The 12,846-nt window shown below is 34.6% G+C and overlaps 1 protein-coding gene across 20 annotated transcripts in view; it reads left to right on the forward strand.

The window, feature by feature from the left end:
• ZNF638 (zinc finger protein 638) overlaps positions 1-12,846 on the forward strand; it is a 142,442-nt gene that overhangs the window by 65,244 nt on the left and 64,352 nt on the right. For 15 of the 20 annotated variants that reach the window (XM_026483249.4, XM_057309175.1, XM_057309176.1 and 12 more), the window contains 6 exons: positions 1,517-1,578; positions 5,738-5,776; positions 6,988-7,280; positions 8,560-8,837; positions 10,233-10,379; positions 11,502-11,624. In XM_026483249.4, the coding sequence (XP_026339034.1) occupies positions 1,517-1,578; positions 5,738-5,776; positions 6,988-7,280; positions 8,560-8,837; positions 10,233-10,379; positions 11,502-11,624 (942 nt within the window). The remainder of the gene's footprint in view (positions 1-1,516; positions 1,579-5,737; positions 5,777-6,987; positions 7,281-8,559; positions 8,838-10,232; positions 10,380-11,501; positions 11,625-12,846) is intronic. The other 5 variants (XM_048222695.2, XM_044392395.3, XM_048222697.2 and 2 more) reach the window with 1 other exon arrangement.

Consider the following 12,846-nt stretch of genomic DNA (forward strand, 5'->3'; position numbering starts at 1 on the left):
GTGTGTGTGTATGTGTTTTTACATAAATATATATATATATATATATATATATGTATGTATGTATATATATATATATGAATATATGTGTAGAACTGGAGAGTATGCCTTAAATAGGGCAGCTGTCAGCATCAGCTGATGGTTGCTATACAGAATACATGTCCGGTATTGTTTTTTCAAGAAAAGCTGGAAGTTTGGATTTGGGGGTAAAATCACTGGATTTTTAAATGATAGCAACTTACTCAAATAAAATGCTTTATGGTCTAAATAAATCATGCCCAATCCACTATTTGCCAGTGTGTCTGTTTTATGTAAACAATGTCCAGTTAATGTCAAAGACATGGGTTCAGCAGTACTAGAGACTCTTAACTGCCAATCTCTTCTACCTTTCTATATGTAGCATTGAGCGGGATATGCAAACATTTTTTTGCAGTCCACAGTCAGTTCCATGGCTTAATGAAATAGTTTAGGGTTTTTCATAACCTGTTGCTGAGTATTGCAAATAGCATGCACTTGTCTTCAGATAGTTCTTGACAAGGCGGATTCCAAAATTAGTGTCAACTGTGGTTTTAACTGTGGAAACTTCTAGTTTGTAGCAATGACATACTAAAATGTTTTTGAGATGGAAATGAATAACATTTTCCTCAAGGAACATTTTAAAATATAGAACTGTTGAGTAAGTTTTTTACCTATCCAAATGCTGGAGAAACAATAAAACATTGAGTAATAATACATGTTGCTTTTAACTGTTTCACTTGGGGGACTGTATCTTTGAAAACTGTATGTTGTCTTTTTTGAAAATTTTAATCAGATGTATCTGCCAAGAACTATGGGTACAGAATGTAATTTCAGGGCAGATTTGTAAATGAAGTAATGTATTAAAAAACCATTTTGTTCAATGTAAAACTCTGTGTTAGGGATATTGTGTCTTTGAAATGGTGTTACTTTCCCTTAAGTACTGAAAATAAATTAGATTTAGTCAGCAGTTTTTCATATTTTTACTAATCTTATCCTTTGTCAATATAGTGGGTACCTTGTTTGGAATGGTACTGGCCTAAGAGGTAGGATTTTTTGTTGTTGATGTTGTTAGCTTGAATTTAGAGATATAAGTAACTGACACTATATTTTGAAGATGCCATTTCAGATACTGTTTTATTTATAGAGTTTTTGGTGTTTTCTGGAGTATTTTTATATGTAAGATGAATTATTTCTGATCAGTGCTTTTGTTTTTTCCAAGTTTAAATATATATTTGATTTCAAATGAGTATCCATGGTATGATTTTTTTAAATGTTTTGTATACTAAAAGGTTTCAAAATGGCATCAATAAGGTCTGGTATTAAGTACCTTTGTTTGAAGGTGCTTTATTTTTGTGAAATATTATTGAGTAATCAAATGTTTCTTATAACTAAATTTGTTAATTTTTGGAAAAAAATTATCCTGTGTCATTCTTAAAAGCCTAATTTCATTAGTCAATGTGAGGAATATTCTAATTTCAGCACTTTTCTCCTTTTACAATAGGATTGGATTCAGCATCAAAATACATCTACTCATATTGAGAGTTGCCGCCAGTTACGTCAACAGTAAGAACAAGTTTTTCCTTTTTATAGGTAGCAAATTTATGAAATAGTTAATGTTCAGATATGACTGTTTAGTGTGGTACTTTAGAGAAAAATATTTTTAAAAAGTTATTACCTATTTGAAATATTTTATAAAGGATATATTATCTTTTTCCAAAAGGAGAGAATTAAATATGATCTTTTCTTTGACTCTCTCCTAATTATTCCCGGTAGATAGACTTTTAATATCATGGGTTCATTCCTTGCCGGCTTGCTTTCCTTGCAATGGTTTATCTGTTTTAGAGTAGATAGTCTTCCCTTCTCCTGTCTGCCCCACTTTCCCAAAGGATAAATAACTAAAATAACTAAAACCCCAAACCAAACACCAGTATTTAATTTCAGGAGTAAAGCTCTCCTCTGGTTTAGAACCTATTTTAAGAATAAACCTTAGGGGCACCTGGGTGGTTCAGTCGGTTAAGCGCCTCTTGGTTTTGGCTCAGGTCGTGAGCTTGAGCCCCGTGGCTGGCTCAGTGCGGAGTCTGCTTGGGATTCTTCCCCCCCTCCTTTTCCCTCCCCTTCTGCTCCTTCCGCTGGTTGCTTGCTCACGTGTGTGTGCGCTCTCTCTCTCTCTCTCTCTCACAAATAAATAGATAAATCTTAAAGAAAAAAAAAAGGAATAAACCTTAAGTGGGAGATAAACAAGCTAGATTGTGTTGGTTCCTCAGTATTGGTTCTTCAGTTCCTCGACCTTTTGCTTTTTTAAGACAGACACCTATGAAGGTGAAAAGTGTGACTTCAACAGGAAACTCATATATCCCTTGGAGTAACAAACATCATTAAACATCATTAAATATGATGATATAGTTGTGTGTCAAGTTACCGATCACTAGACTGATAATAGTAACATGTTTTGGGGCAGATGATTTTGTCACAGCTGTTTTGGGTTTTGGTTTTGTTTTTTATGAAAACATTACCAAATTTTTTTGAGATTATTCAGGACTCTTCCAGTCATAAGTGATAAACTTTGAATTCAAAGTAGTTTTTATTTTTATTTTTTTAAGATTTAATTATTTTATTTATTTTAGAGAGAACCAGCAAGGGCGGGTAGGACCTTGAGCAGGGAGAGGAGCAGATCGTGGAGTGGAGAGGGAGGGAAAAGGAAGGGAGAGAATCTTGACCAGACTTTACACTGAGCATGGAGCTCGATGCAGGGCTCCATCTCATGACCCTGAGATCACGACCCGAGCTGAAACCAAGAGTCTGACGCTTAAGCGACTGCACCAGCCAGGTACTCCAAAGTCGTTTTTAAAGTAAGGGAATTTATTAGTTTGTTTAACTGGGAAGCATAAGAAGTGATTCTAGTTTTAGGAACAGCTGAATTGGATTCTGAAACAAAAATCAGAGTAGTCAGAAATTGTTTCTTGGCTGTTCTATTCTCTTCTGCTTTGGCCTCATGAGATCCCAGGTACACTTCTCCACGAAGCAAAATGACCCCCATAATTCTGGACTTAAATGAACTGTGTAGTTAGTAATTCCAGGAGTTTGAAACAAACATAACAAAAAAACCCTCAAAAAACCCTCTTTCCTCATAACTCCTATATAAGTCCAGGGTTTGACTCTTTATTGGTCCACTTTGAGTTAGTTGTCTGTCTTGAAATCAGTTATAATAGTTGTGAGAATTGGGTACTCTACCCAATGTGTCATTTGCCCACTCCTGCTGTTGAGTGTGATGATAAGCCCTACCTGAGTCATATAGACTATGAGTAGAGATAGAGTTTCTTCCCTGTGTAAATGCTGTGCAGACAAACATAGGAGATAATTTGTTATCTGAATTAGAATTAGATAGGCCTAGCTGCCACTGTAAATGGAAAATCTCTCCTAAGCCACAAATTTTCTCACAGATACCCAGTAGGAGGTCTAATTTTTATGAAGGTGAGGGATTTAAGTGGTAGTGAGTCATTTGCTGTAGGTAGGCATTCATGTTAATAAGAAGATTCTAGCTACATACACTGCCATTAATTTACTAGAGCAAATGGCACATATGCCTATTAAAGCCTTCTGTGTAGCTAGCCTTTTTTTTTTTTTTCATGCACTTAGGCCCTGATTTTAAAGTGCTTTCTGTGCCTGTCACTTTATTACTCTAGCCTGCATATTTACTTTTTTCAGGTTGTGTGCTCTTGAATAATTCCTTCTTGGCTTTCTCTGTATTGCAAAAAAATAATGACAAAAAAATAGATTTGATTTGGTGCTTGGGATTATTCCATGGCAAAATATATGCTGTTCCATTCTTTGTTTTTTTAAGCTACATTGTGTTTCTTTTTGTTTCTGTACCTTAATGTATTTAGTTATTCACTTGCTGATGTATATTTAGGTTCTTACTCCTTTTCTTAAGGCTGATTATCTCTTCCCTGTCTTTGTCTTTGTTGGATCTTTCTGGATTATGGTACAGGAGTAGTTGGTTAACCTGAGAAAAGATACAGTACATCAGAATTTTAGTATTAAAAATAAATAATAATAGCTATATTCTTGTTGTATGTTGGGCATAATTATAAGTCTTTTACATAATTTAATTTTCAAGGCAGCCTTGTGAGATGTATGTATAATGATTATTTGTGATTTTACCAGTGAGTAAACTGATGCATAGAGAGTCAACTTCCCTGCTATCCCACAGCAAATAGTTATAACTAGTCTGTCTAGCCCATGGATCTTTACTCTTTTTCCCCTTTTTCTGTTCAACAGATTATTCTGAAAAGTTTTTAAGCTGCAAAAGTTGAAGGGATAGTAAACATTCATCTATTCATCTTTATTCACCAATTATTACCATTTGCCACATCTGTTTTATATTTTTATTAAACTTTTTTGAACTATTTGAAAATAAATTGCAAACATGATAACTTTACTCCTAAATTCAACCTCTATCTCCTAAGAATAAGTAACTGTTTCTACAGTGGTTATCTGTTATAACCCCATTGAATCCCTGCCAACCCCCCAACCACACTCCCAAATCAGGAGTCACGACCCCGAGATTATGACCTGAGCTGAAATCAAGAGTTGGACATTTAACCAACCAAGCTGCCCAGGAGCCCCCCAATTAACCGTTAGAGTCCAGATTCTCTAGAAAAGTTGAGGAAGATGTCTTTTTCGTAGGCTTCTGTGATGTTACTGTTCCGTGTACTTTTTTCTGTCCATGATTACTACTGAATCTCTTATTGGTTTGTCTTTGTCTGCTTTAGTCTTTGGTGTTGGTGTGAATAAATTCTGTCCTCGGCCCTTTTTTTTCCTACAAACTATATTCTGTGTTAGTCTTACACAATCTTTGTACTATACCTGTGGCTTCTGCATGCCTATTTTTTAAATATCTCAGTCCTCATCTTTCCCCATAATTCCAGATATTTGTTTCCAACTGAACTGAAAATATTCCTGTGTTCTCTTCACTTCAGAAATGTTTATTGGTTCCCTGTTGCCTTTTACCTATGTGCAACCTCCTTACGTGATTTCAAGGACCTTCACAAGTTCCTTGTGGAACTCTGAGCTGCCTTTCCAGGTTTTCCCCCCTCATAATTCCTTTTCATCATTTCCATGCCACAGCCAGACCAGTTCCTGGAATAGAACACTTGTTTTGCCTCTAAATTCTTCTAGGTATGGCCACTGCATGAAACCTACCATGCCTATTGGTAGACCTTTTTAAGGGCTACCTGAAAAGTGGCCTTTTCTGCAAATTCTCCCCTGATTCTTCCACCAGATGTGTATCTTCGAGGGCTGCTTGGTACAGTGTAAAGGGCACCGTACATGTTGTATTCTGTAGAGTGGGGCCCCCTGGAGTTCTGCAAAGCACGTGAACTGTCTTTGTCTTTTAACCCTTACCTAAATTTGTGTCATGTATCTATTCTGTACATCTTAACACTTGTATGTGTATTGCCTATTTTACTTAAATAAACTTTGAAGTCTTTAATGTATTGGGAGTGTGTTTCTTTTCCTTGAGTTGCCTACTGAATAATGCTTTGATTATTTATTGGATTAGACACTCAAATCATACTTTCAAGAAAATGTTCATATTTTAATATACTAATAAATTACTATGTAAACTTAGGCTTTGAACAGTCCTCCTGATACATTGCAGGGAAAGATTGAGACATATAGTCTCATTTTAACTGTTCATTAATACTGTTCATTCTCAAAATAGGTATCCTGATTGGAATCCTGAGATCCTCCCATCAAGAAGGTAATTCTTTTGAATAGTGGTATTGTTGAGGCTTGATTTTTCTTTTAAAAGTAAACAGGTTCTTTTTTTAAAAAAGGTGTTGTTTTTAATTGAGTTCCTGTTTTGATCATTTTACTTTTTTTTTTTTTTAAAGATTTTATTTATTTATTTGACAGAGAGAGACAGCCAGCGAGAGAGGGAACACAAGCAGGGGGAGTGGGAGAGGAAGAAGCAGGCTCCCAGTGGAGCAGGGAGCCCGATGCGGGGCTTGGACCCAGGACCCTGGGATCATGCCCTGAGCCAAAGGCAGATGCTTAACAACTGAGCCACCCAGGCGCCCCTGATCATTTTACTTTTAAACATCAAACAAATGCAACAATCTTTATGAATCTTTCTTTAATTATCCCAGCTTAAATGTGATAGCTTGCCTCTGTGAACTTCTATTTTTTTTAGTCTTTTCTGAAAATACTTAATGCTTTTGTTATTGTTTTGTGTGTGGGGTCTTCCGTTATAAATGCCTTGAAGGCTGGGAATGGTTTTGTTTTGTTTTGTTTTTTTTAAGATTTTATTTATTTATTTATTTGACAGAGAGGCAGTGAGAGAAGGAACACAAGCAGGGGGAGTGGGAGAGGGAGAAGCAGGCTTCCCGCTGAGCAGGGAGCCCGCTGTGGGGCTCGATCCCAGAACGCTGGGATCGTGACCTGAGCCGAAGGCAGATGCTTAACGACTGAGCCACCCAAGCTGCCCCTGGGAATGGTTTTATTAAGCTTTATATTCCCTAGGAGGTCCCTGTTTAATGTTTGTATATACAAGTACAGCAGTCAAAGAAATATTTGTATATAGCATAATCTCTCAGGAAAAAAAAAAGTTGAAAAAAATTTATATAAATCATTTCTTAAATTCTTTATATAACTTAATACTTTCAATATATAGTTAGCTATAAAATGGCACAGGAAAAACCCAAGAAATTGCCGGAGGATATTCTTCTGTATATTAGCAAAACAGAGATCCAAGCAATTAGAGGGCCGAGCATCTGTTCTGATTGCTTCTTATTTATCTGTGAGGGTGAATTGCGTCGTAACAAATAGGTTTTTGTTTTAAATAAATATATGGTATCAGAGTTTGGTTTTGTTTATAGTCTGTTGTTAAGAAGGAACTCTGTCATTTAACTTAATATGACTTAAATTTACATTAAATTGCTGAATCTTTTGATTCCCCCCCATACTTTATAGAAATGAAGGCAATAGAAAAGAAAATGAAACTCCAAGAAGACGTTCTCATTCCCCCAGTCCTAGACGTTCTAGGAGATCAAGCTCTAGTCACAGATTCCGTCGATCTCGAAGCCCAATACGCTATATATACAGACCAAGAAGTCGAAGTCCAAAAATTTGCCATCGTTTCATTTCTAGATACAGATCCAGATCCCGTTCACCGTATCGAATGAGAAATCCATTTAGAGGTAGTCCAAAATGTTTTCGATCAGTTAGTCCTGAAAAGATATCACGGAGATCAATGAGATCATCAGGTACACTTATGGTTATGAATAATAATATATACTATAATATATAATACAACATAATAAATTCACTTATTTTGACTAAATTTTTTAGGCTTTTTTTGTTTGAATTTTTAAGTTCTATTTTTTTAAGATTTTATTTATGTATTTGACAGAAGAGAGAGACAGACAGCGAGAGAGGGAACAAGCAGGGGGAGTGGGAGAGGAAGAAGCAGGCTTCCCGCTGAGCAGGGAGCTCGATGCGGCGCTCGATCCCAGGACCCTGGGATCACGCCCTGTAATGACTGTGCCACCCAGGCGCCCCTAAGTTCTATATTTTTAATAAGTTTGAAATCATGACTTATATACTACCATCAAGATTTAACAAAAATTGACATTTTGAACTATTTGCCTTAGCTTTTTTAATAAGAGAGAAATGAAATATTCTTTTTTATTATATTTTAGAATGTCTTTGTGAAATTGGCGCACATCCCAACCTAGTCCATTCTTCTTCCTTTTATTAACTATCAGAAGAAATGTGGAAGAGTGTATCTGTCTACCCAAAATGAAATGTAAAAACCACTGATATGCCAAGATCTTAGTTTGCCCATGAATTACTCTAAAAGATTTTTGAAATTTCTCATATTTTCAACCTGTGTCTTAATATTGGTTTAGTGACATTTCTAGACATAGCTCATATATGTGTCCTCTGAGATCTTTTTAGAGGTCTCTGAGGTTTTCCCTTTTCCAACTATATGTCTGTGAAGCTGAATTTCCTTTATACATTTCAACCAAAACAACGTATCCATCAGATTGGATGCAGAAGCAGATCTGAGAATTCAAGTTTTAAGCCCAACATGAAAGTGTTTGGGAAGGTACACAGTGGTGCTACTCATTTAACTAATTTTCTGTTTGTTTGGGGAATTAAAGTTGTTTTTCCTAAAAATGTTGTTGTAACACAGGAGTTTATTATTAAATGAATTAGTAAATATTTAAAAAAATTCGATTTCAGTTTCTTATGGTAGATACTAATAAATTAAACACAAAAACTCCTTGGAGCCCTCAGTTTTTAAGAGTGAAGATGGATACTGAAATCAAAAGTTTGAGCACCACTGGTGTAAGATAAGCTCATAAGTGAAGATTTAAAGACTGAGAATTGTTTTGGATATATTTGATTTCTGTCTGGTGTCACAGTGGCTCTGTGTGATAAATATTTGGGCAGTTGAGGAGTTACTCTTTTTTAAATAATGTGATGGTTTTCACCTTAAGTTCTTTTCAGTTGAAGTTGCATTTCTGTCCTTTTTACTAGATAAAAAAAAAGCATTAGAAGATATAGTACAACGATCTGGACATGGGTCAGAATTCAATAAACAGAAACATCTTGAAATAGTTGATAAAGGACACTCACCAGCACAAAAGCCTAAAGCTGGCAGTGGATCAAAGCCATCAGTTAAATCTACAAACCCTACAAAGAGTGATGCAAATTTGGGGGGACATTCTGCTCGTTACAAAGCCAAGAATATTGAAGATGACACCTTACCAGAATGTAAGCCAGTGTCTGAAAAAGCTGTTTCTCTCCAGCGTAAGGTCAGTAGTTCTTTAATTTGTTAGTGTAAGTGTGTACATACATGTGTCATTATGATACAAAAAAGTTGTTTGAATTTTTTATTTTCATATTTTAAAAATTTGAAATCATGACCCGTAAAATTATGTTGATATGGATATTTTATTGGTTGTACTTATGAATTTAGTAAAAGTCCATTAATTCAAAATCTTGTAGCTTACAAATCCTAGAGGTTTGGCATTTGATGTATCAAAAGTGAACATTTTGATGGTTTGGTGTTTTTGGCTAACCCCACAGGCAGGTAGTTGTGATGAGTTTTGCTATCTGGTGGGGGAAGTGAATGTAATCACCAGCAGGTGTTCTTGTAATTTTTGTCTGTAAGCTGTAAAAGTGAGTCTCTACTGAGAATTGACCATTTTTAATCTATTTTTTACTTTTTTGCAGTACAGTTCAGAAGACAGATACTCTGTTGTCCATAGAGTGTAGAATAGCCTATTTTCTGGTACTGATTTATTGGTGTATTTTGACTGTAACCTGCTAGTTAAAATACTGAGATATTGTTTTATTGTATATGTTAATTACATTACTATTACAGTAAATAGTATGTAAAGCATCCTGAGAACATTAGAGTAATTGCCAATGTTAGGGCAGATTATCAAATGTTTAATGTAATATTACCAAGTCTTCAGGTATTTAGGTATCCATTACTCTTAACATTGTCTGAATATTTTCAATAAGTATAAATCCTTGCCTTTAAAGAGTTTGTATTTAGAAGGATACACTTAAAATAATCAACCTGTAATTACACAATTTTGAAGAGTGTTAGGAAGAAATTTAAATACAAGGAAAATTTTGAAGAGGCTTTTAAAAAATTAATCTGTAATACTCTTTTCATTTTGTTTCAAGACTTCTAGATGGTGGCAGTGGAACTTTTTTTTGAGTTTTTAATATAGGTGATAAATTTGATATCACAGGGTATTCAGATTTTATACATATTATATATGAGTCTTTTAAAATGTTATACCTGTATCATTTCAACTGTTAAAACACAAAGTACACAAAGCTATACTTTTATTTTTATTAGTGATGGGCCATGTAGTTTTACGTAGAAAAATATTCTTCTGTAGTTGTGGACCATTCCATAGGTCTTGTTTGTTACAAAATGCTTCTAAACCAAAAAGAGCATCTGTGATTGTGTTACCTGTAAGCTCTGATCACTGTTAGGGTTGAGTGGTAAAATATAAAATGTATCTTTTACTACTTCAGCATTTAAAAAATTTTTTTTAATTGTGCTAAAATATTTAGAAAAGTCTGTTTAAAGGACTTAGGTTAATGGTAGAAGATTTTATATTGGGAATTATTATTGTACTTCATGGCTTAATTCGGTTTGTTTTTAATTTTCTTTCATTCAAAAATAGCTTCGGAAAGACCAGTCTTCGCATTATGGGTCAGTTCTTCTTATATCTGAATTACCAGAGGATGGCTGTACTGAAGAAGATATTAGAAAAATATTTCAACCGTTTGGGAAAGTTAATGATGTCCTTGTTGTTCCTTATAGAAAAGAAGTGAGTCATTCACTCTGTTCTAAAAATAGATACACAATTAATTATAAACTCAGATTATTACTTTGTAAAGATCTTTTAGCAACTTTTTACTACATATATAATTGTTAATTGAGAGTTAATGTAAATGCTTGGATTCCAGTGAACAAGGTCCCCAAATACCATTTTATATCTTTTAAAACAGGGGTTGGCATACTTTTTCTGTAAAGGGCCAGATAGTAAATATTTTAGGCTTTGTATACCATAGGATTGCAGCTATTCAATTCTGCTATTGTAGTACAAAAACAGCCATAAATAATATACAAACGAATGGGTATGGCTGTGTTCAATAAAACCATTTGCAAAAACAGGTGGCAGGTTATAGTTTGCTTTCCATTTCTTTAGCACACTGGTAAGATTATACTAAAAAATGATTTTGTTGTACAGTATTTTTTACATATGGATTATAGTCCTATAACTCACACGGTAAAGTTCATCAAAATTATGAACAACCCCAGACTAAGCAGAAGATAAAATTGTGAGACAAAACGGGGGAACATAGTTGGTAGTGTTCTTTATTGCAAGAAGCCTTAAAAATGTCAGACTTAACAGCAGCTAGGCAAGATCCTGCCTTTTCTCCATTTATTCCATGAACCCTGCCTTCCTATTTCTCATTGTTCCATGAGCCTGCCATAGACCCCTCTTCTTATCTTGGTAATGGTATAGAAATTCTACAAGGTTGGGGCGCCTGGGTGGCACAGCAGTTTCGCGTCTGCCTTCGGCTCAGGGCGTGATCCCAGCGCTTTGGGATCGAGCCCCACATTGGGCTCCTCCGCTATGAGCCTGCTTCTTCCTCTCCCACTCCCCCTGCTTGTGTTCCCTCTCTCGCTGGCTGTCTCTATCTCTGTCGAATAAATAAATAAAATCTTTAAAAAAAAAAGAAAAAAAGAAATTCTACAAGGTTAAATGTCCATTTCATGTGTGAAAACACCCTGGAGATCAAATGACACTTTAGCAAAACAAAAAGAGGTAAAAGCAACCAGGACTTTAGGTAATTTCCTGGTTTTATGTTCCACAAAAAGTACTAAGTCATGCAGAGAATTTTGAATTAGATTTTTGACTAATAATTTGATACATTTTATTTAGGCTTACTTGGAAATGGAATTTAGAGAGGCGGTTACTGCAGTCATGAAGTACATTGAAACAACTCCTCTTCTGATAAAAGGGAAAAGTGTGAAAGTATGTGTTCCAGGAAAGAAAAAATCACAGGTAAACTGGATTTAGATCATACATGTTTAAGTTTGACTTTTTAAAGTATGATACGTACAGAAAAATGCATAGAACATAAATGTTCACTCAATAGATTATATGTGTATGGATTGAAATACATTGACATTAACAACTTTATATCTACAGAAATAGCACTATTAAATAGTGTTAAATGTCAAGCAATAAACGAGGAGAAAATACTTCACAAAATTAGCAAACATCTCTGAAGCCTACCTAAGTCACAAACTAACGTTAACAACATCCTGGAAGCCCCTTTTGCATACTTCTACCGAATCCTTAGACCCTTCCTTTTGTCCAAAAGTAACCCCTAACTTGATTTCTAATACCATAGTTGAGTTTTGCCTGTTTTGAACTTTTAAATAAACAGAATTATAGAGTATATATATTCTTTTGGGCCTTTTGCTTCCTTAGAAATATTAGTTTATGAATTTAGTTTTTCTAGATCATTTTTTTATGCTTTAGTTTACATATTTATTGGTAATGTCTATAGGAGTACTTAAAAATATTTAGTAAGTTTTACTTTGTGTATGAGTGTTCTTTTCATGTAATTATTATATTTGCTGAAGAGTGTCTACCTTAAAGGGGCTTTGTAATACACATTTTTCAATCAGCAATTTGATTTGGAGATCTAACCATGTTTGTACATACGGATTTTCCTCGTTCTTCCTAACTTCTGTGTGGTATCACTTTGTATGAAAAACCAGTTATTTTACCAGCTCCTCATGGATTTGGTACTTAGGTTATTTCTAATTTTTCACTACTATAATAGGACTTTATGTTAACTTCCTTGTATATGGCTTTTTACAGGCCTTTCTTATGCATTTATGGTACTGTTTTTAAGGTGGTATCTATAGTGGAGTTGCTGGGTAATAGGATATACAGTAATATCAGATCTCCTGTTAAGTAGCTATAATAATTTACAGTCTGATGATAATAAGAGTACTAGTGTTTCTGTATTATCTTCAACATCTTAATATTTGCAGTTTTAAAATGCAGTATGTAAAATATGCGATTGAGCTTTAATTGCATTTTCTTGATTATTATTAAACTTCAGTATCTTAGTATAATAGCTGTTACTATCTTAATGAGTTGTGTATCCCTTTTCCCATCTTTCTATTGGGCTGTTTGCCTTTTTTAAAAAACTTCATTTGAAGGTGTTCATGATTTTGTATTACTTATGAGAAGTATTTTCTTCCAGTAT

Source organism: Ursus arctos, unplaced genomic scaffold (genome assembly GCF_023065955.2).
Source record: "Ursus arctos isolate Adak ecotype North America unplaced genomic scaffold, UrsArc2.0 scaffold_8, whole genome shotgun sequence".
NCBI classification, from domain to species: Eukaryota; Metazoa; Chordata; class Mammalia; order Carnivora; family Ursidae; genus Ursus; species Ursus arctos.